At 49.5% G+C, this 22,938-nt stretch overlaps 1 protein-coding gene across 1 annotated transcript in view; it reads right to left on the reverse strand.

Moving 5' to 3' along the window:
* PDE9A (phosphodiesterase 9A) overlaps window positions 1–22,938 on the reverse strand; it is an 86,013-nt gene that overhangs the window by 23,188 nt on the left and 39,887 nt on the right. Inside the window, exons 5-6 of the mRNA XM_069472251.1 lie at window positions 5,238–5,292; window positions 4,356–4,426 (exon numbers count right to left, since the gene is read on the reverse strand). Coding sequence (XP_069328352.1) covers window positions 4,356–4,426; window positions 5,238–5,292 — 126 coding nt within the window. The remainder of the gene's footprint in view (window positions 1–4,355; window positions 4,427–5,237; window positions 5,293–22,938) is intronic.

Here is a 22,938-nt window from a genome sequence, read left to right on the forward strand (position 1 = left end):
CTGTCTACCCATCCATCCATCCATCCATCCATCCCTGCATCCTGTCTGTCTACCCATCCATCCATCCATCCATCCATCCCTGCATCCTGTCTGTCTACCCATCCATCCATCCCTGCATCCTGTCTGTCTACCCATCCATCCATCCCTGCATCCTGTCTGTCTACCCATCCATCCATCCATCCATCCCTACATCCTGTCTGTCTACCCATCCATCCATCCATCCATCCCTGCATCCTGTCTGTCTACCCATCCATCCATCCATCCATCCCTGCATCCTGTCTGTCCATCCATCCATCTATCCATCCCTGCATCCTGTCTGTCTACCCATCCATCCATCCATCCATCCCTGCATCCTGTCTGTCTACCCATCCATCCATCCATCCATCCCTGCATCCTGTCTGTCTACCCATCCATCCATCCATCTATCCCTGCATCCTGTCTGTCTACCCATCCATCCATCCATCCATCCCTGCATCCTGTCTGTCTACGCATCCATCCATCCATCCATCCCTGCATCCTGTCTGTGTACCCATCCATCCATCCATCCATCCATCCCTGCATCCTGTCTGTGTACCCATCCATCCATCCATCCATCCCTGCATCCTGTCTGTGTACCCATCCATCCATCCATCCATCCCTGCATCCTTTCTGTCCATCCATCGATCCATCCATCCCTGCATCCTGTCTGTCTACCCATCCATCCATCCCTGCATCTTGTCTGTCTATCCATCCATCCCTGCAACCTGTCTGTCTACCCATCCATCCATCCATCCATCCCTGCATCCTGTCTGTCTACCCATCCATCCATCCCTGCATCTTGTCTGTCTACCCATCCATCCCTGCAACCTGTCTATGTATGTGCGTATCTATTCCTAATTTTAAAAGGCAAAACTGGGATAAGGCCATTTGTTCTGTTTTCCAAGTGGCTATTTGTACTCATCAGTGGTCACGGGCCTTCCCCGTGTTAGCAGCCGGCCTCCCAGCTCATGGTTTCCCACCTCCCCCACCGCTGAAAATGCTTATTTATCACACTAAGCAGGATAAATAAACACCAATGGCTTCATGTCAGTTCAGATCAAATTTTGCTGCTAAAAGAGTTTGCAACAAACCTACAATTTTTTCTTTTCATTTTTCAACATAAAGCACTGTTTAAATAGCTCGTGGTGTTCAGTGGGTGCACAACGTCTGGGCTGGTGCCGGAGTTCACTGAGATCAGCTTCCCTGGCCTTTTACTGGGGTGACGTTAAAATTAAGCCTCTTAGGCAACACAGCACAATGTCACCAGTTTGAATTCCAGAGAATCAGAATTTACAGCAATTAAGTTTATGGAGAGACTGTTTGCCAAGGAAACTGATAGTAACAAGATGGCAAAAGTTGAGCATTAATCAGTGGAAGAGAAAAACAACATGTCACGGAATGACAGAGCTGGAAGAGAACGTCTGAGGAGGAGGTGGCCCGGACAGAGCAGTACAGCGTCCTGGGGCTCCTGCTCCCCGGCCCTTCTGGGACACCAGGCTGCCTTTGGGAGGATTCCATAGCCCCCCTCACCGACCCATCCCAGCCCCCTCCGGCCCACCCTGGAGGGAAGAGCAGGCCAGTCTGATGGGACACGTGGCTCATGCTGAGAGCCCTACGCAGACAATGGCAGAAGGACAAGCCACAGGGTCCTCCGTCCTGGCCCACTCATCATCCACCCTCAGACTTTAAGCATAGGTGGGCACAGACCAAGCACCCCAAACTAGAGCAGAGGCTCCCCAGCCCCCTCGGCACTGCTGGGCCCTCGGAGTCCAGCCCACGACTGCCCCTTCCTATTTCCTGGACGAGGCTTGGGCCCTTGGACACGCGGACTTGGAGGATTAGCATCATCTGGAAGCCCTGGGCTGTCCTCTCGGGCTTTAGGAGAGATTTTATGGGCTTCTCAAAGACACGGGCCACCTGGAGTAGGAGCTTCACGAGCGATTTGCTAAGAGAGACGCTGGTTTCGGGAAGGGGCCGGGTGGGCAGGGGGGCTGAGAGGGTCACCAGGGAGGAGCTGTCCTTCAGCCGCCCCACTGGGCAAGGCTGCCAGGAACCTGGCGGGCCCACTCCTGTGGCTGCAGAGCTAATAAAAGTTGTTTAAAGACAAGCATGGGAAGAGCTTCCTTCCAGTGCTTCCTCCAAGGACTTCGCTGAGGATCTGCCTAAAGAGCACTTCTGAGCGGCAAAGACAAAACAAGGCTTGGTTTTGGCATCTAATCTTTGCCAGTTTTTTTGCATGACTTGTGTTAAACTTTGCCCCCGGGGTCAACTCTAGCCGTGGCCCGCACTGTGTTTGGGTTCTGGCCCAAGCCCAGGGCCTGGGGACGAAGGGTGGATGGAGCAGGGCCGCCCTGAGTCCTCCCGCAGACCAGGAGGGGAGCGAGCAGAGAGCCCCGCGAGGTGCAGTCTCCAGCCTCATGTGGCGAGAGCCCGGGGCTGCGTTTATGAAATAACTTCAACCTAAGTGGAATCCCAGATTCCTGGAAGAAGGCTACACACTGTGAAAGCCAATTCCGAGAAATGGAGAAATCTGTATTTGAGTCAGAGGAATTATATATTTAAAAATCTCAAAGAATAAATAGGAAATTCCTTTAAGACAAGCCCATCGCCACGTAATATTAATATATTTTAAAGATGGCCAATTCTAGCTGGATGAGTCCTTTAACTCAAGAAGCAGAAAACAGCTCATGACAGCTCATATATACCGGATGAAGCTGTGTGTGAGCACACACATGTATGCATGTGTCTCCATGAGGGTGTACATGTGTATGTGCACATATACGCACCTGTCTCTGTGTGTGTGTGTGTGTGTGTGTGTGTGCAGCTGTGTATGTGAGTGCCTCGGCGCGTCTCTGTGTTTCTGTGTGAGCATGTCTGGGAGTGTGTACGTGAGTGCATCGGCACGTGGCCGTGCTACACTTGTGTGTATGTGAGTGCATCCACATGGGTCTCTGTGTTTACACGTGTGTGCGTGTGGGTATGTCTATGTGAGTGTTATCTGCATCTTTCTCTGGGCATTTACACGCGTGTACGGTGTGTGTCTACGTGAGCGCACCCCTCTGGCCCGGGCCCAGCGCAGCAGCATGGCGCGGGGCTCCTGGCCACCTTCCCCGAACAGCGGGCTCCCGGCAGCTGCGCGGGGTCAGGGCTGCTCTCTGAGAAGCTGGCCGAGCAGTTCCCCGGGGTCTGCACCAGAGGTGCCGCTGCAGGCCCCTCCTCCTCGGAAGGATGTCCCCCTTCTGCCCTCCGCCGTTCCTGAAGTATCTGGCTACCCACGTCCTTGGGGTGAGGCTGTGTTGTCTCTGGGGGTCCCTCTGGAACTCTACTCCCTAGGGCTCAGCTCGGGTGCGGCACCTCGGTCACCTCCTGCTAACGCAGAGGCTGCTGGAGCCCGAGAAGCCGTCAGCTAGGGGCACCCAGGGAGGTCGAGCCCACAGCCAGTGGAGTCCCCAGCATCAGCGGGGACAATAAAACCACCTTGAAGATCCAGTGACCAATGAACTTTAAAAATGTCAGTACACTTTGAAAAGGATCAATATGACTATGGAAACCATGTCTCAACATATTTCGATGAGTCAGTTTTTGCACGATCCAGAATTTTTTTTCCTGAAAAAATCACAAGCAATACGAACAAGATATGAAAAGCGACATTTAGTCGATCTTAACAAATCCCAACCAGCCAGATTTTTTTTTTGGTGGCTCCGTGACCCTTAGTGGCCCCCTGCTTGGATGCCATTTACTTAGCGTCTGGGTCAGTGACCGCGGTGCCCTCAGTCCTTGGCCTTTGCCTTGACACTGACAGAGATCTCCGCGCCGCGCGGCCTTCAGGCACCGTCCTTACGGCTGAGGACACAGAGGATGAGTGGCCTGAAGCTGTTTTCCTCGCAGACTGAGCTTTTGGTAACTGAATCAAGGCTTGAACCGACTCGCTCACTCCCTGGCTTTCTGCTTCCTTTGTGTGACGGGAGGCCCAGCGGTGACGAGTGGCAGACACGCTGCAAATGACTGCGGACCTCAGCGTGCAGGTCGGTGTGCGGACACCGTCCTCGTCTATGCAGAAGGGACCCCGAGAGACCCTCAGGGGAGGTTCCAGGAGGGGCTGAGCCCGAGGGCTCCGTGTGTCCCCGCCACACGCACGGAAAGAACACCTACGCCACGCGCTGTGCTGCTTTTAACACAGAAATGAAACGCTCAGGCAGCGACTGTTCCGGCCTTTGTTAGCATCGGAGGTACATCCGAAGCATTTACCATCAGCGCTAAGCTCCTCCCCGTTCCAGGTGGTTAATTTGAGTAGAGGTTAAAGGGCAGACACGCGAAAGGGAAACAAACCCACTCACATTCGACTCTTTTCTCCAGCATTGCCAAGTGATTCGCGACTTCAGCTTTCAGTTCGTTGATTTTAAACGCTCTAGGAATGAAAAAAGAGAGAGAGGAAACATAACCCTTTGAACTCTCAGAGCTAACAGCTACTGGGGCTGGGGAGGGGCCGTGTGGAGAGCCAGGGGTGCTTTGCAGCCCCGCGGGGGGAGAGCACGACCCTTTACCCTGAGGAATGTTTTCCAACACGGAGACACCCCGCGCACGGCACGGGCAGGTGCACTCACGGCCTCAGACCTGGGCAGTGGACACAAGGTCTCTGCCCGTGAAGAGGGACGGCCCAGTCCCCAGGGCCTGCCTTGATGGGCACAGACACCCTCAGGGGACCTGGTCTCCTCCCTGGAGGCTCCAACCCACTCAGTTGAACAACGCAGGGGCTTTTAAAAAGTGGTATCCACCTGCCCTTCCCCCCATTTTAATTACTCTGGGGCAGTAAGATGCCAGAGAACTCGGTCTGACGAAGTGCAAACAGTGTTTATGTTGGAACTGGTGGGCGGACTCAGGATGAAAAGGAAGCAGCCGGACGACACCGAGTCCCAGCGAGAAAGCGTGTTTTTAACATGCTGTCAGTGCTGGCAGAGTATTCTCCTGGTCCCAGAAGAGCCAGGGGAGAAACTTCTCCTTCTGAAAGTGCCTACTCGACAGGGTCTCCGGCATAAGGTGAGCCTTCCCTGACCCACCCACGCCGGCCCAGGTACAGAATCACAGAAGGGTTGCGCTTCCAGGACGGCTGCTCCAGGTGGGTGACACATCCGAGCCGCCAGCGGCCCCCTCACAGCAGGGCCGCCTTTGCCGTTGAGAGAGAGCCCATCTCTGCACCGTGTGCTCAGAGGAGTCTGTACCTTGAGAACTGCTCAGCGACCTGGGCCAGCACCGTCTGGACGAGCTCTTCTCTCTCTGCAAACCGAAGCAGAGAGGCAGATGGAACACAGGCGACAGGGAAGGACATGTGGGGCTTCGTGGGCCAGGATCCCTCCTGGTGTGGACACGGGGGCCGAGGAGCTGCCCGGGGTACCTGGAGGGATGCTTTGGCTTCCTGTGAGCAACCTGGGCCCCCCACCTTCCACTCTCTTCCCCGCCGGCCCCGCAGAGGCTGCTCAGCAGTGTCCAGGGCTCGTGGTCTCCAGCTATAAAAAGCAGGCAGGACTGGGTCTCTCAACACGGGAAGTTTTCTCTTAGTGCCTGGCTCTATTTTATGGGGGCAATTACGGTGACAGAGTGAGTTCAAGTGCAAAACACGGTGTTCTCATGCCGGTCTGTGGAGAGGAAGCTGGCCGGGTCAAGCTAGTTCGTCCCTTTGTTGCCTGGCCCGTAAAACTGGGCTGGGCGGCTGGTTTTATAAGGTACCACAGGGCCGAGTGTACCCTGCCCGTTTCCCTGTTTCCTGGCCAGGCCCAGCGCCGGACCCTCAAGGGCCTAGTCTCGAGTTCCTGTCTTCTATGCTGCTCTGATGCCTAACCCCCCACTGTAAACAAAGTAAATAAAAACAAAACAAAACCAGCCCAAACAAACAAAAGTTTCCAATAATCCAATTCGTCAGTGGGGCTCAAAAGCTAAAAATGCTCATATCCTCTGACCCGGAGTCCCATTTGTAGGAAATAATCAGCCGTGTACACAAAAGATGTTCGTCACAAGGTTATTTAACAGTGAAACTGTAGCAGCCGTGGGCTTGTTAAATAAATGATAATGTATCTGTAATGCGAAATCATACTTTACTATTAGAAATAAAATCTTCAAAATGTTCACATCTATTGTTAAAGAAAAAAAAAAAAAAGGTTTTAAAACAGTCCTACAGAGAGATTCCACTTTTGAAAACACACTGGGAGGGTCAACTCCAAAACAACAGTAGTTACCCTTTGCTTATGAGATTATAGATACATTTTGTTTCTCTGTCTCTTAGGCATTTTTTATAATGAACAACATATATTAGTTTCATAAAAAGAAAAAACATTTAAAAAACGAATCAATTTAAATTAACCGCTCAAGACCTCCTAGCTTCACCTGCCCAAGGTAGACCAGGTGACCTAAGGCCCCTTGGACTTTAGCATTCAATGACTTGATAAGAAGAAGAAAAATGATGTTTTATTGTATCTCTTGAATTATAAGAATAAAAATGTCAGCCGTCATAGAGACCCAGCTGAGCCGCTGGCTGGCCAAAGCCACAGCCTTCAGAAAGGCCCACACCTGCCAGGGAGGAGAAGCGACCTCCGCCAATAAGGGTGACTGTGGGGTTTCACGGGCATCTCTGGGGAACTCAACAGGGTTTTAGGTCACTTATTATGAAGTCTTTGGATAACATATGATGTGTGACATAAACTTTAAGAGCTAATGATCTCGGGGTCTTGAGGTGAACGTAGAAGCCCACCAAGCAGTGCTAGGGGCCACGTCACCTAGCAACGGCAGGTGATGTTCCTCTCAGGTGTGACAAGCATGCGCCAACACAGACGGCGTCCTGGGCCATGGAGAAAACCTCAACACATTTAACAGAATTGAAACCACACACAGCATATTTTTTGACCAAAAGAGAATTAAACTAGAAATCAGTAGCAGGAAGATGGCAGAAAAATCTTCAAACACGTGGCAACTAAACAACACACGTCTAAGCGATTCATGTGTCAAAGGAGAAGTCTCAAGTGAAATGTAAAAAGACGGGGAACTCAAAGGAAATGAAAATGCAACACGTCAGAGTTAGCTGTGGGACTAAACTAGAGCAACGCTGGCAGGGAGGGTCACGGCACCAAGTGCTTAGTTAGAAGAGAGGAAAACGCTCGACTCCATAATCAAAGATCCCACCTTAGCAATCTAGGAAAAGAAGAGCAAAATAAACCCACAACAATAGCAGAAGGAATGGAGGAAATAATGGAGAAAAGAGTATAAATGCACTAGAAGACAGCAAAACAATGCAGAAAATCAATGAAGCAAACAGCTATTAAAAGTTATTTGGAAACATCAATACATTGACAAACTTCTAGCACGACCGACAAACCAAGAGAGAAGATGCAGATTGTCGGTATCAGGGATGAAAGGGGGCGTCACTACGACCCTGCGGACGGCAGAAGGATAAGGGACGCTACAAACAACTCTAGACACACTCATTTTACATCTGATACAAAATGGACCGATTCCCAGAAAAGCATGAGCTATCTCAACTCATTCGGTATGAAACAGGTCATTTGAATACCCCATAACTTCTAAGGACATTCAATTGGTAATGTTAAAACTTCCTGAAAAGAAATTTCCAGGCCTGGATCATTCCACTGGAGAATTCTACCAAACATTCAAAGAATAAACATGATTCAAAACAATCTCTTCCAGAAATAGAAGAGGAGGGAACACATCTCAACTCATTTTATAAAGTTAGTATTACCCCGATAATCCAGACAGAGACAACAACAAAAACTACACACCAATATCCCCTCATGAATACAGACAAAAAATCACTAACAAAATACTAGCAAATGGAATTCAGCAACATATAAAAATAGTTGTACATGAAGATTAAGTGGGGTTTGTACTAGGGGCGCAGGGCTGGCTCTGTATTTGGAAGCCATCCACCCCTAGATTACTTACAATACCTAATACAATGTAAATGCTGTGCAAATGGTTCTTACACTGTCTTTTTGAAATGTGCATTATTTTTTATTGTTGTATGTTTCCGTCCATGGTTGGGTGAACCCACAGATGTGGAACCCACCCATGTGGAGGGCCGACTGTGCTCCAAATGACAGGCTGAATGCTTTCTGCCTAAGATCGTGCCAAGGCAAGCACTGCTGTCGCTCAGCAGAGTGCTGGCAGTTCTAGCCAGTGCAATAAGGCAAGAAAAAGAGACAGAAGCCACACAGACCAAAAACGAAGGAAAAAAACTGTCCCTATTTGCTGTTGACGTGACTGTCTACATAGACAATCACAAGAAATCTACAACAAACCCCTCCTGGAACTAATTTGTGAGTGTAGCAAGGTCAAAGGATAGAAAAACATATAAAATTCAATTGTATTTATATATATTAGCAATGACCATGCAGACATTAAAATTAAAAATACAATATCATTTACAATCACCAAAAAAGGAAAAAAACAACTTAAGTGTGGACCTAAGAAAGCATGTGCAGATGTTGTATGCTGAAAACTATACAACGCTGATCAAGGAAATCAAAGAAGATATAAATACATGGCAAGACTGACTATGTTAATGGGTTGGAAGTCTCCACATGGTAAAGATGCCAATTCTCCCCACATTGGTAAACAGGTTTAATGCAACTTCTATCTATATCCTAGCAAGATTTTTTTTTTGTAGAAATAAAGGTTATGCTAACATTTATACAAAAATGCAAAGGAACTAGAAGAGCTAAAACAATTTTGAGAACCAAGAGAAAATGGGAGGACTCCGTGTATCTGATCTTGAGATTTATTACATAGCTACGGCAATCAACACTGTGAGGTATTGCCAGAGGGCAGATGGGGACAGTGATGGGACAGAACAGAGGATCCCAGCCACACCCACGTGATGTGCCTGATGGTTCCAGGGTGCAAGAGCAGATGAAGGGAGAAGAGAGCCTTTCAACAGTGGTGTGGAGCAATCGGACACCGGCAGGCAGAGAAAAAAGAGCCTCAATCTAAAACTTGCAGTTTAAATAAAAATCAATGCAAAATGGACCACGGATGTAAAATGTAAACCTATAAAACATTTAGAAAAAAAGATAGAGAAAATCTTCAGGATCTTGGGTAAGGCAGGGAGTTTTTAAGACTGGACACCAAAAATACAAGCCAGAAAAGGAAAAATTGATCAACTGGACTTCATCGAAATTAAATTTTTTGCTCTGAGAAAGATCCCGTTAAGAGGAGGAAAAGACAAGCCACTATCTGGGAGAAGATGCCTGCAAACCACATAACCGACAAAGACGTGAACATAGAATACGTAAACAACTGTCGAAACTCAACAGAGAAAAACAAAACCACCCGGTTTGGAAATGGGTGAGAGATGGCAGACATACTTCTGAAGCAGGTACACAGACGGGCACAGCTCGTGAGAAGACGCACCATTAGCCACGAGGAAGCGCAGATGCGAACCGCAGTGAGACCGCCCCACACACTGATCAGAAGGGCCGGGACGAGGCGTGGCGCGGCGCAGTGCCGCTGAGGGCGCAGGCTCACTCGCCTGGCCGGTGGGGGTGTGAGCGGGCACAGGTGCTCTGGGGAACAGTCTGGCAGCTTTTTAAAAAAGCTAAACATGCAACTACATGCGACCTCGCCTTTGGACTCCTGGGCCGAGAGATGAAAACTATTTTCACACAAAACCTTCACACAGTGCTCGTAGCCCCTTTCCCTGTCACAGCCCCAACCTGGGGACGACCCAGAGGCTCTCCCAGGGCGAGCGCATGAACAAGCTGTGGTCCACCCACACCACAGAAGGCCACTCAGCAGCGGAAGGAAGGGACCACGGCCACAGCCAACTCGATGGCTCCCAGAGGACGACGCTGAGTGCAAACAGGCAGTCCCCAGGTTGCCCTGTGTGGTCACATCTACAGAACATCTCAGCATCGACAAAAGTACACAAATGGAGACCACATCGGTGGTCGCTGGGGCTCAGGGTCGGGTGGCGAATAGAAGGGAAGTGGTGTGGCCACGGACGGCCAGCAGGAGGGAGGGACCCTGTGGGGACAGAATGTCCTAGGTCTGGACTGAGTCAGCGTCAGTCCCCGGCTGTGACATTATACTGCAGTTGTGCAATGTGTCACCGTTGAGGGAAGTGTCACCAAGACTGCCTGGCTCTCTCTACACTTGTTCTCACAACCGCACATCAACCTGCAATTACCTCAAAACGAGACCCGTGCGGACGGAATGGAATTGGGAAGGTAAGGGAGAGTCTTCCTCTGGCTCCTCGAGGTGGGCTCCCCTGAGCACTGCAGTGGTTTTATGCCTGAATTTAACCTCGGCACGAGCTTTGTGTTTCCTTACCCCCTCCTTCCCCGTCCAGCCCAGCGCTAGGGCCAGACGTTTGGGTCCCAGTTACAGCCGCCCGGGCCACCCGGGCCAGCATGCCAACGTGTCTGAGCTGTTCCCAGAAAGGGCACGGATTCCCAGCGGAGCTTCCAGCCACAGACGCCCAGGTCTTGGCACTTACGCTAATGGGACACAGGTAACTCCGCGGGAGGAACTCGCTGAACTGTCTCCTTGGATCACGTGAAGTCTGCACTCTGTGGCGAGGGTAAAGGAGCAACACGGCCTGTGTGCACAAAGGCCAGCCACACCCACACGTCCACAAACAAAGCCCTGGTCAGGAAATGGGCGCCGCCCTCCCCACCTGGAATCACTGGAATTCCTGCAGCGGCCACCGCTTCCTCCCAGTGGATTTCTTGACTTAAAGACGCGCTGGGGTCGCAAGCGTGCAGAGTGCTCAGGACGGCGCCTGCCTCAGCGATGCCGCCGCCGCTGCCATTACTGTATCTCGGGGGCTCCGGCAGGCGCAGTTCCCCTGACTGCCTTTCTTGCTTCTGCTGCCTTCCCTGGGACGTCACCGTCCCATGGGGTGACAGGTGAGCTCTGGGCATCACCTCTAGGCTGAGAAGCAGCGGATCCTACCTGCAACATCTGGAATGTGGTCTTCACCCCTCCAGCGCCTCCAGAATCTTCAGCGAGCCTGAAACTGCTGGATTTGGAGGCCACAAGCGGTTTCAGCTGCACATGTTAGTCATTCCCAACCTTTGTGGCAAAACCACACCGTATCAGCAAAATCCGGTATCATGCGTGACACCTGCCTTCTTCCTTAAATGCCATGTGGCATATACTGAATTCTAAAAATAAAGCATATTCAAGTAGTTTCACTTTGAGAAATTTTAAAAAGTGAAGAATAACCAGCAATAGCCCAGGATGCTGGCGATTTGCAACTGGACAGAACCTGCCAAGTTTCCGAGCACCTGGGAGAGTGGGAGTAAGACCCTGAGCGGAGGAGCCAGCGGGAACGGTCGCTGACCACGCAGGCGAGACCGAGGGACGGCTGCGGATGTGCACGCAGAACCACCTGTTTTCCAGAGGAAACCGGCCACCCGGCAGCAGCACAAGGCCCGAGTGTGCCCAAGTCTGGGCACTAGAGTGGGATTCAAGGGTGCTGCTCCAAGCGCCCTATAATTTAGTCCTGCACACGAGTGACTTTAATAAAGACAGAAGCGCTGACCGCGCAAATGAGCGGGTGTGAGGTTTAAGCCGGCCCCTCCCGGCCGCACCGAGTCCAGGCTGCTGTCCGCGTGCTCTGGACTGGCAAAGTTGGCTCATCTGGGTGCTGTGCCCCGACAGCCTCCTCACGTGACAAGCACCGAGTCTCTCACATGTCACAGGGGAGTTGAGTTTCGTTCCAGGGCCATCTCGGAATCCAGCAGGGTCTGGGTCCTGTGTTTAAGACGCTGCCAAGTCCGTCCAGCTTCGGGCCATGGATTTGCAAGAGAGGGCCCAGGACCCGCCCACGCGAGCAGAACCAAGGGGGCTGGGATGAAGCAAAACTCAGGAGGTGCAGAGGGGACCCTGTGGGGCTGCCCGCTCCAGGTTCCTGGTGGCACTCGGCCACGGGGGTGGCAGCAGGCGCCCGCCCCCGGGTGCTCGCACGGCTGCTCCCACAAGTGACCACGGCAGAGTCTGCCCCCTGCCCCCGTCCCGTGCCCAGAAGCCATCACCTGGCCCTACCTTAGGGTGCAGTGGACAGTTCAAGGAACCTGCCCTGGCCTTGCCCACCTGCTCCAGGAATGGCTTACTTGTTTCAGATAAATCACGAGTCTGCCCAGCGCAGAAGGACGTGAAATTTGGTTTAACTGATCCACAGCACATCCCAACCTACAATTCCACCTCCGAAGACTACTTTAACTCAACACACTAATTAGATCGGCCAGTGAGCTGCTTTGCATGTCTCTTTTTTAAATCTTGTGCCTGGGAGAACAATAACAGCAATAGCAATTCTTCTGTCCCCAGACACTGAGCGGGGTTGGGCGCACACTCTTCTCCCTGGCCGAGGAATGCAAACACAGCCCTAGCAACACTCTGGCCCCAAAACCTGTGCACTGAGGAAGGGGGCCTGGAAGCAACAGTAAGAAATTTGCATCCCAAGCCTTGGACCTGCAACAGTGGGACACACAATAGCACAAGGACGCGTGAGTGTGGCCTTGGAGCCCATGCCCGATCCCATCTGTCCCAGTCTCTCTCGACTGGGCAGCTGTTGCATAGCACCACTGGGCTCATGGTTACACGCCATTAATATACAGTGAGCCACGTTTCTCCTTATCAGATACTAACAAACTTTTTTTTTAAAACTCTGCTTTAGAAAGGGGTGTCTTATTTTTGCATTAGGGACAATAACCTACATTACTCGGCCCCGAAGAGACGAGCACGGCAGAGGCCCTGAGCATGGGGGGAGGTGCACTTATTTCCGCTCTTGTCCAGCCCCCAAGCCCTGAGCGCCCTGGCTCTGCCAGGGAAGGGCTGGCGGGCTTCCCGCTGGCGGGGGTGGGGAGGGTCGCCGTCCCTCTTCCTGGGAAGCGAACTCACCTCCTGTTCCACTTTCGCTCTCTCCCGACCCGCGACCCGCGCAGCTGCCCTGGAACCTCCCAACTGACCAAGGATGTTCTAACTCAGGGAACAGTCACTGCAGTTCACTGTTTATGGACACCATAAAGTAGATGTTCAGAACAAGGAGGACATTTCCTCTATGGCCCAGGAGGACAATAAAGTTATATGATTAACGGTGACCTCGCCTTGCTTCTTAAAGGCACAGGAGGCCTTCCATGGCTTGTCCCCCTGCCAAGGAATCGCACAAGTTTATCAGCAGCCAAAGGAACACCCCAGACGACTGGTGTTTCAGCCATTGGGTATAACAAAGGAAGCAAAGTGGGCCGAAGACCCTGACGACCAAATGTGGAATTGTGGAGAGTGTCGTGCAACTGCCTTGTCATTTCAGATTCAGGGCACCTCAGGGCAGGCCCTGGATTGAATTTCCTCCCTTTCGTTGCTGGAGAGGCAATTTCATGTTGTGTGTAGCGTGCATTGGATTGCAGATATCTGGGCATAACTTCTATGCGCTTCTCTCTTCCCTAGGATGGGTGTGTAAGCAGGAACACGCCTACGAAGCTGCAGGCCTCCGGGACGGCTAACACGCGTCTCTCTTTCCTGTGTTACAGACGGTGGCTCCGTCCCATCTTTACCGAGCCCCTGCGGTGCTCCGGCTGCCGCTCTGAGTGCTTTTAGTGCGTGAACTCACTCTAATTCTCCTCATAGCCTGCGGCGGCTACGTGACATTGACAGAGGCCACGTCACGAGCGTCAAACCCGAGCTGCCCTGCCCTCGTCATGCTGTCACCCAGGGCTGCAGGGACGGGCAGGGCTGCTCTCACCCACAGCAGGGAAAGACGATCCGCACTGACGTCTCCCCTTTCTTCTGGGGGACCCTCCCCGCCGGCGGGATGAACTTCTGGTGAAGAAGGGTGTGAACGCCCACGTGGATGCCCTCGGAGGAATCTGGATGGGAACCAGCAGCCCACGGCACATGCTGGTGGGGCTTCATTATACGATGCCCTGCGTGTGTCACTGTGACCTGACAACCCTACGGGAAAGGCTGATTATGGAGAAGCCGAAAGAAATCAACTCGGGTTCATCGTGTCTGGGGCATTGACTTTGTGTCAAATGACCCCCTAGACCAGTTCCAGGAAGAATGCTGTCAGGATAAAGTCTGACCCAATAAACGGATTGCCCATGATGCAAATGACCGGATGTTTGCCAAAATCTGGTAAAGACCGAGTCTTTTTGCAAACGGAAGGTCTCACTACATCTGTGGACTTTTAACAGGCTGCACACGGTTGTAAAGTTTGTTGCAAGAGAAATGAAAAATAGCCAACTGATCGCTGTCATAACAAAAGGCAGGAAGCAACACAGATATCCATCAGTCTCATACACAAGGGTATGTTCACAGAGGGAAGAACTACGCTGCTGTAAAAAATGGAAGATTTCCATGTCCTGCTATGGCGTGACCTCATATTGTAGGTGGCTAGGACGCAAGCAGAAAGTTGCAGGCTTATCTGGCTGAAGTGTCAGAGGACAGAGTGTTAGGTTGTCAGAGAAGATGGAAATGAAAGGGGGAATCCCCAAAGTCCCAAATCCCCAGGGTCCCAAAGGAACCTTGCGGGAAGGCACATTCTGTGTAAACTGTTTCTTGGCTGATCCCTGAATCGCACATATGTGTGGGTCTAGGAGGATGAAAGAGCCTAGCAGGGATTTCAGCTCCAAACAACGGGGAGACAAAGTTTGGAGCCTGAGTCCAGTCCAGTTTGAGGGGCCTAATAAGCACCTCAGGCTTCCTGCTAACCCCCCAGAAGGGTCACTCTACAGAGCTACCCTAACAAAGCATAAATCCAAGTCTCCACAAGTTTGAGGTCACCAGTCGGTAATTTAACTGACTGCTAGAACAAAACCAACACTCCTCAGAGAAAGATAACAAAATCTAGAGTCTCTGCAACATGTTATTCACAATGTTAGCATACGATGCAAAACAGACATGTGAAGAAACAGGAAAATGTAACCTACTGTCAAGAGAAAATCACCCAACAGACATCCCAGATAATTCAGATGTTGAATTAGTAGACACAGACTACAATGCAGCAATTATAAGTACGTCCAATAACCTAAACAAAAAGGATGTTAGTAAATAGTAAACAGACGAGGAATCTCAAGAGAGAAATCTATGAATAAGAATCAAGTGAAAATTTTAGCATTTAAAAATATAATATCTGGATTGTATTATAGATGGTGCTTACAGCAGTTTAGAGCCAGCAGAAGAAAGAGTTAGGGCAGATGAATAAAAATTACCCAGTCTGAAGAGCAGAGAGAAAAAAGATTTTTTTAAAAGAAAGAACAGAGCCACAGTCACCTGAGAGATAATAACAAACTTTCGAACATACATGTAGTTAGTGAGAAAGATGGGTGCATATAATACGTTTAAAGAAATAATGGCTGAAAATTTTACAGATTTGGTTAAAACACAAATTTACAGTCCATGGAAAATCAATGAACACCAAGAAGGATAAATAAAAAGAAAATCAGACCAAATCACATCGTAGTCAAAGTGCTGAAGCCCTAGGCCGGGTGCGGTGGCTCACGCCTGTAATCCTAGCACTCTGGGAGGCCGAGGCGGGTGGATCGCTCAAGGTCAGGAGTTCGAGACCAGCCTGAGCAAGAGCGAGACCCCGTCTCTACTAAAAATAGAAAGAAATTATATGGACAACTAAAAATCTATATAGAAAAAATTAGCCGGGCATAGTGGCGCATGCCTGTAGTCCCAGCTACTCGGGAGGCTGAGGTAGTAGGATCGCTTGAGCCGAGGAGTCTGAGGTTGCTGTGAGCTAAGCTGACGCCACGGCACTCACTCTAGCCCGGGCAACAAAGTGAGACTCTGTCTCAACAAAAAAAAAAAAAAAAAAAAAAAAAAGTGCTGAAGCCCAAAGAGAAAGGGAAAAAGAAAAACACCTTAAAAGTAGCTAGAGAAAGGACACATTCCATGCAGAGGAATGATGATAAAATAAAGCTGACTTCTCATCGAAACAATAGAAGCCGGGGAAAAATGAATCAACATTTTTAAACCTCTTAAAGAAAACAAAAAAAATCCTTGTGAATGAAGAATTCTATACCCTGAAAAACCATCCTTCAAAATGAAGGCAAAATAAAGACACGTTCCACTAAGCAAAAGACGAGAGAATCAGTCACTGACAGATCTGCACTGCAAGGAATGTTAAAACGGAAAAGAAGTTCTCCAGGCTGAAGGCACAGAATACAAGTTGGGGGATGGGGTAGGCAGGAGGAAATAAAAGCATCAGAAATGGTAAATATGTAGGCAACTACTAAAACATTTTTCTTTACGTTTCCTTTCGTAATTTCTTCCAAAGACAACTGGCTGTTTAAAGCAAAAGTTATAATACTGTATTATGGAGTTTAAAATGAACGTAGCTGAAAAATGCATGGCAGCAATAGCTCAGAGGTAAGTAGAATGATACTCCTCCAGTGTGAGGTGGCACAATATTAACTATAAATAGACTGTAAGAGATTAAGGATGATTAAAAACTGGGCGAAAGATCTGAGCAGACACCTCAAACAGAGAAGATATACGGAGGGCAAATAAGCAAATTTAAAGATGCTGAACATCATGAGTCATTAGGAAATTACAAATCAAAATGACAATAAGATATTGCAACACACCTATCAGGATGGGGACACTCCGAACAGGGAGACACCAAATGCCGGTGAGGATGTGCAGCAGCGGGAGCTCTCGCTCACGGCTGGGGGGTTGCGAAGTGGTGCAGTCAGGCTGGAGAACTGTTCGGCAGCTTCGCACACAGTGAAACATTCTCACACGAGACCCAGCAATTGTGCTTCTTGGTATTTACCCAGTGAACTGAAAGCCCGTGTGCACGCAAAACCCTGCACTGATGGCAGCTTCATCCATAACTGAATAAACCAGAGCCTGGAAGCAGCCAAGACGTCCTTTGAGAGGTGAGTGGATAAATAAACAGTGGTACCTCTGGACAGTAGAATATTATTCGACACTAAAAAGCTATGGAAAGGCATAGAAGAATCTTAAATACATATTAGTAAGTGAAACGAAACCCGAAAAGGCTACATTTTGTAGGAGTCCAACTATGTGACATTCTGGGAAAGGCAAAACCATGGAGACAGGAAGATCCGGGTGGGGCAGGGAGGGATGCCCAGGTGGGGACGTTCAGGGCGGTGGAACTGTTCTGTGATAGTCTGATGGTGGACACATGACGTCACACATCTGCCCAAACGCAGAGAATGTGCAACACCGAGCGTGAGCTCTAACGTGAACAGCGGACTTTGGTCACGAAAGACGTGCCAATTCTGGTTCACGGATCACAGCAAGTGCACACCTGACGCAGGGCGTGGCAGGGGCTGGGTTCTGTGTGGGGAGAGAACATGTGGGAATGCTGTACTTTTCACTCAGTTTTGCTGTGCATCTAAAACAACAAAATCTACTGATTGAAAAACAGTTAAAGATCCATATTGTAATATAACAGCCAACTAAAATAACACTAAAGGGTCCAGCTAAAGAGCTGACAGAAGGAATAAAATGGGACACAAAAATTTGTTCAATTAACCAGACAGGAGGCAGAAAAGGAGCAGCAGAGAAACAAAACCACGATCAATAAAAAACCACGAGCAACATGGGAGACCGAATCCCAACCCTATCAACAAATGCATTAAATGTAATGGACGTAGGAAGAAATAATACCAGAGCTGCTTGAGATCTTGCAGAAAACAGAGAAGAAAGTAAAACTTCCATGTTTTTTGAGGCCACCATAACCCCAATATCAAAACATGACAAAGACATTGCAAGGAAAAGAAAGTTACAAACCAATATCCTCCTTAAATATATATGCAAATCACTAACGTATTTCTAGGAAATCAAATCTAGCAATATATAAAAAGAGGCCATGTCAATACGTCAGGGTAAAGGGCCTGGGTGCCCTTTGTTAAGCTTATTCTTAAGTATTTTCCTAGGAATATTTCCTGGGAATACCAGTGGGCCGAGCCCAGGAAAGCAAAGTGGTTTTAACATTTGAAAATCAATCAGTATCATTCACCGTATTAAAAACACAGAGGAGAAAAGCCATCCGATCATCCCTGGAGGTGCAGAAAGAACGTGTAAAAATCCAACAGCTCTTTAGGACAAAAACCACTAGAAAACTAAGAATAAAGGGCTTCTTCAACCCATCTCAATATAGGCAGAGGGAACATTTGATAAAATTTAACAAAGAATTTTGTCAAAGAACATTTGACAAAAACATTCTTAGACAACGAGGAGCAGATGAAGACTCTGGCCTGAAGAAGGGCGTGCACGGGACAGTCTGCCGCTGACACCGCGTGAGAGGCGGAACGCATCTCCCGAGACCGTGCACAGGCAGGTGTCTGCTCTCACGCAGTTACCTGTACTGCAGCTTCAACCAGCGCAAGGACACAAGTAAGAGAAACAGAAGCCAAGCTTAGAATGCAAGAATGAAACCATATTCTAAGAAGCTACAACAGTCTCTATGGAAAATCGTAGGAATCTACAAAACAACTACTAGAACTAACAGATGAATTCAGCAACGTTCACAAGATACCGTGTCAATATACAAAAATCTATTGTATGTTTACAAAACCAGCGGCAAACTATTGGAAAATTAATAAAATATCATTTACAAGAAAACCAGAAAACAGAGAACACTTAGGAGTAAATTTAGCAAAAGATATGCAGGGACCTCTACCCTGAAAATCACAAAACTTTGCTGAGAGAAGTTCCATAAGACCTGCTAAGTGGACAGTTGTATGTTCCTGGGTTGGAAGACCCAACATGGTTAAGATGCCATTGTCCTCAAATTAATCTCCATATTAAATGCAACAGTAATCAAAGTCACAAAAGGCCTTTTTTTTTTTTTTTATAAATTGACAAGTTGACTCTAAAATTTATAGGGAGAAGAAAACGACCCACGTAGCCAAAACAGCTGAAGGAAGGACAGACACACAGGACTGGCCGGAGGCGACTGCAAGGCCCAGCAGTTCAGCCCGGTGGTGTTTGCGTGAGGACGGACAAGTAGATCCATGGAACAGAACGGAGTCTGGTGAGAGACCCGTGCGCGTGACAATTAACCTCCAACAAAGGCACAAAGGGACTCAGAGGGAAAAGGAGTCTCTCCAGCCAGCGGCGCTGTGCCAACCGGGTGTGCGTGGGAGAGAGCCAGGAGCAGCCCCAACTTCACCACACACGGCGTTACTTTGAAACGGATCGCAGATTAAATATAACAGCTATAACTCTACGGCCTCTGAAAATGTATCTTCATGATCTTGGGGCAGAAAAGGGTCCTTAGAGAAGACATGAAAGGTACTAAACATAAAAGAAAAACCTGTTACATTAGATTGACTTCATCAAATTAAAAACTTCTGCCCACCAAATGACCTCATTAAGAAAATGAAAAAGGCGAGTCACAAAGTGGGAAAAAAATTTGCTATCCATGTGTCTGACAGATGAATCATTTCCAGCGTATATAGCGTTTCCTACAAACCGGTGATAAAAGGAATACAAGCTGATGTAAACAATGAACAGAATACTCAGAGCTTCACAAAATAAGATATTCGGATAGCCAATAAGCACATAAAAACATGCTCACCTTCAAGTCATCTGGGAAATGCAAATTAAAACTATAATGAAAGGTGATTGATCTTACACCTACTTGAATGTCTACTATTTAAAAAAAGTGGGAACGCCCAGGCAGGGGGACCTGGAAACCACATCACTGGCGCATTGCTGGCGGGAGTGTAAGGTAGGACAGACACCTGGGATAAGAGCTGGGCAGTTTCTTGTAAAGTTAAACATCTACTTACCAGACAAACCAGCAATTTTACTCCCAGGCAGGAGTAAAAATTTTACTCCAAGATAATTGACAAGTATGTCCACGATAAGAATTATAGTAGCCGAGCCCCAGACCAGGAATGGCCCAAACGCCCACCCACAGGAGAATGAGCGGGCAAAATGTGCTGCTCAACAATACGAAAGTAAATACACCGCATGAGTGGATCTTAAAAACACGATGTTGAGCGAAAGAGCCCGGACAGCAAAGCGCACGTACCGTGGGATTCCAGCTCTGTGAAATTCAAGAACGGGGACAGCAGTCCGCGGTAGTGGAGGGTGGGACAGTGGTTTCTTACCGTGCGTGGGGACTGGCGTGAGGGAGGCACAAGGGAGCCTTCGGGGGTGATGGAAGTGTTCTCTGCCTTGACTGGGGTGGTGCCACACACGTGTGCATATCTATGAAAGCTCCTCACACCACGCATGTCGGATCCATGCGCTGCACTGCCCGGTTGCAGGACACGGGTGTGGGTGTGGTCCCCCTGTTCCTCACAAATGCCCGGGGGCAGAGAGGACAGTCTGAGCATGTGCGGCCTTGAGGTCCTTGCAGAAATGTTCTGCTGTCGTCGTTTTCATTATGCTGAAATCTGCAGTCAGGATACACAAATCCCAAGGCCTCGCTATTGTTTTTGCCACCCACATCTTGGACTGCGGTGCGCTGAGGGCTGCTGTCTTTGTCGGCCAGACCACCCCGAGGGGAGCGTGAACACACGGTTCCAGAAGTGGTTATTTTTCATTTCATACACTGCAGCCTTTTTGTTTTTTTTTTAAAAAAAAAATAGTGCAAGTAAGGATGACTAAGACTATGTTTCTAAAGCTCTTTGGAATGAAATTGCACTAAAAATAGAAAATATTATTAAGAAGCATTATTAATTCGCATAAGCACCATGTTTGTGCTCAAATTTCAAGCATTAACTTGACTTTCAAGTGCAAACACAGCCAGCACTGCATGGGCTGCTTTAGACCTCAGGAAGCATCCCGTTCTATTAAAATTCAGCAATTCCAGAGAGACATAACTTTAGCCATTCAAAAATGCCCTCTAGGTCCTTTTAAATGATAGCAACCATTTATCGAGCAAGGGGCAGGCACTGTGCTAAGCATTTTGCATAAATTACTTCATTTATCCTCCTAAGAACCAGGCAAGGTATGCATCATAATTCCTATTTGCAAGGGAAATTGGCGCCCAGTGCAGTCAAGCAGCTTTCCTAAGGCGACTTCATCCCACTGACAAATGAGTGCCTGTATTCTCTCACTCCCCCGTCCAAGTCTGCGGCTCTCAGTTTGACATCCTGCAAGCCGACCCGGAGACAAGGGGCTGGGTGCTGGTGGTGTATCTGGAGGTGACCCTAGGAAGCCCCAGGAGGGAGTGGGGAACAGAGGCAAGGAGGGGAAGTGAGGCAACGAGGGGAAGAAGGCTCCCGTGGGGTGAGTTAATGAGTAGGTGACCACTGTGGGGTCCCTCTGAGCAACCGTGCAGATGACATCAGAGAACTGTCCCCCAGCAGAGCAAGGAAGCCGAGCACCTGCCCACCAGCTCCCTCTCTCACCAGCGGAGGGCTGGTCTTGGGGCGGTAACTCCCAGCACTTTGGGGGTGCCCTGCACAGAGCAGGTCCTCACGCAGGGGGCGCAGGGGTTGGGCAAAGGCCCCCTCCATCCGGCTGCAGGGACCTCTGGGACGGGCCAACCTAGGGCACCAACGGCATCTGCTGCGAATGTTTAACAAATCCCTTCCCTTCAAGGTGGCTGGACTCTAAAAAATTTTATATTTTATTTAACTCAAAATATCTCATTTCAACATGTATATAATTCACACAAAAAATTGCACACAGATGTTTGCAGCAGCATCCTTCACAACAGCCAAAAAGTAGAAACGACCCAAATGTCCACCAGCGGACGAGGGATACACAGACTTCGACACAGCCACACGTGTTACACGCTCCCACACGTGTGAACCCGGAGAACGTTAAGCAGAGCGAGAGAAGCCAGACGCAGGCCGCGTATTCCGTCCAGAGCAGGCAAACCACAGACGGAGAGTGGCTGAGTGGCTGTCGGGGCCGGAGGTGCAGGGACTGGGGACAGACTGCTAATAGGTCCGGGGTTTCTTTTGGGGGTGACAGAAAGGCTCTGGAATTAGATGTTGGTGACGGCTGCACAACAAAGTGAACACACACTGAGAACGACTCCCTTTGAATGCTTTAAGATGGTGGACTGCATGTGAATCATGTCTCAATAAGAAAACATTAAATCAATATGAAATGATTTGAGATACATTCTTTTTTTCACACTAAGTCTTCAACATTCAGTATGCATTTTATGTTCACCGTGCATTTTCATTTGCACTGTGGCTGGACTTTTGATGCCTTTGTCACCTGGGGGAACTCTCCTAGGGGGGCAGTCCTGGGGTTCCACACTGTCCCTGAAACCTCCTCAGGTGCAGCGTTCTGGGGCACCGAGACTTCAGCGAGCCGCCACTCAAGCACTGACCACGACTTCTGCTTCTCAAGCTGCTGGGAGCAGGTTTGCAGGGAGTGTCCACTGCCTGCCGACGCCAGCAGCTCACCTACCGAGGCTGGGTCCTTCTGACCTGGCCTCCCTGGGTCTCGGGGAAAACAGGGCCAGCTCTGCGCTAGCACGGGCATCTGTAAAGAGCTGGAGCTCTCTCCCTGAGGGAGAGGAGCGGGCGTGTGCCGGGGGCAGGGCTGCCTGTGCCCTGTTGGAATTCTCAGCTCGTCCATGCACAGCCAGCCCGCCCTCCCTGCCGGCCACCTGTCCCCTCTGGCTTGCAGAAGCACAATACATGGCCGGGTGCGGTGGCTCACGTCTGTTATCCCGGCACTTTGGGAGGCTGAGGCAGGAGGATCACTTGAGGCCAGGAGTTTGAGGCCAGCCTGGGCAATAGAGTGAGGCCCCATCTCTACAAAAAATTTAAAAATTAGCTGGTCTCAGTGGTGCACACCTGTAGTCTCAGCTACTCGGAGGCTGAGGCAGGAGGATCGCTTGAGCCCGGGAGTTCGAGGTTGCAGTGAGCTATGATGACACCACTGTACTCCAGCCTGGGTGACAGAGCGAGACTCTGTCTCTTAAAATCAAAAGTGCAGCACAACACCGCTCTGTGG

The sequence above is a fragment of the Eulemur rufifrons genome, chromosome 7, assembly GCF_041146395.1.
Source record: "Eulemur rufifrons isolate Redbay chromosome 7, OSU_ERuf_1, whole genome shotgun sequence".
Classification (NCBI taxonomy): Eukaryota; Metazoa; Chordata; class Mammalia; order Primates; family Lemuridae; genus Eulemur; species Eulemur rufifrons.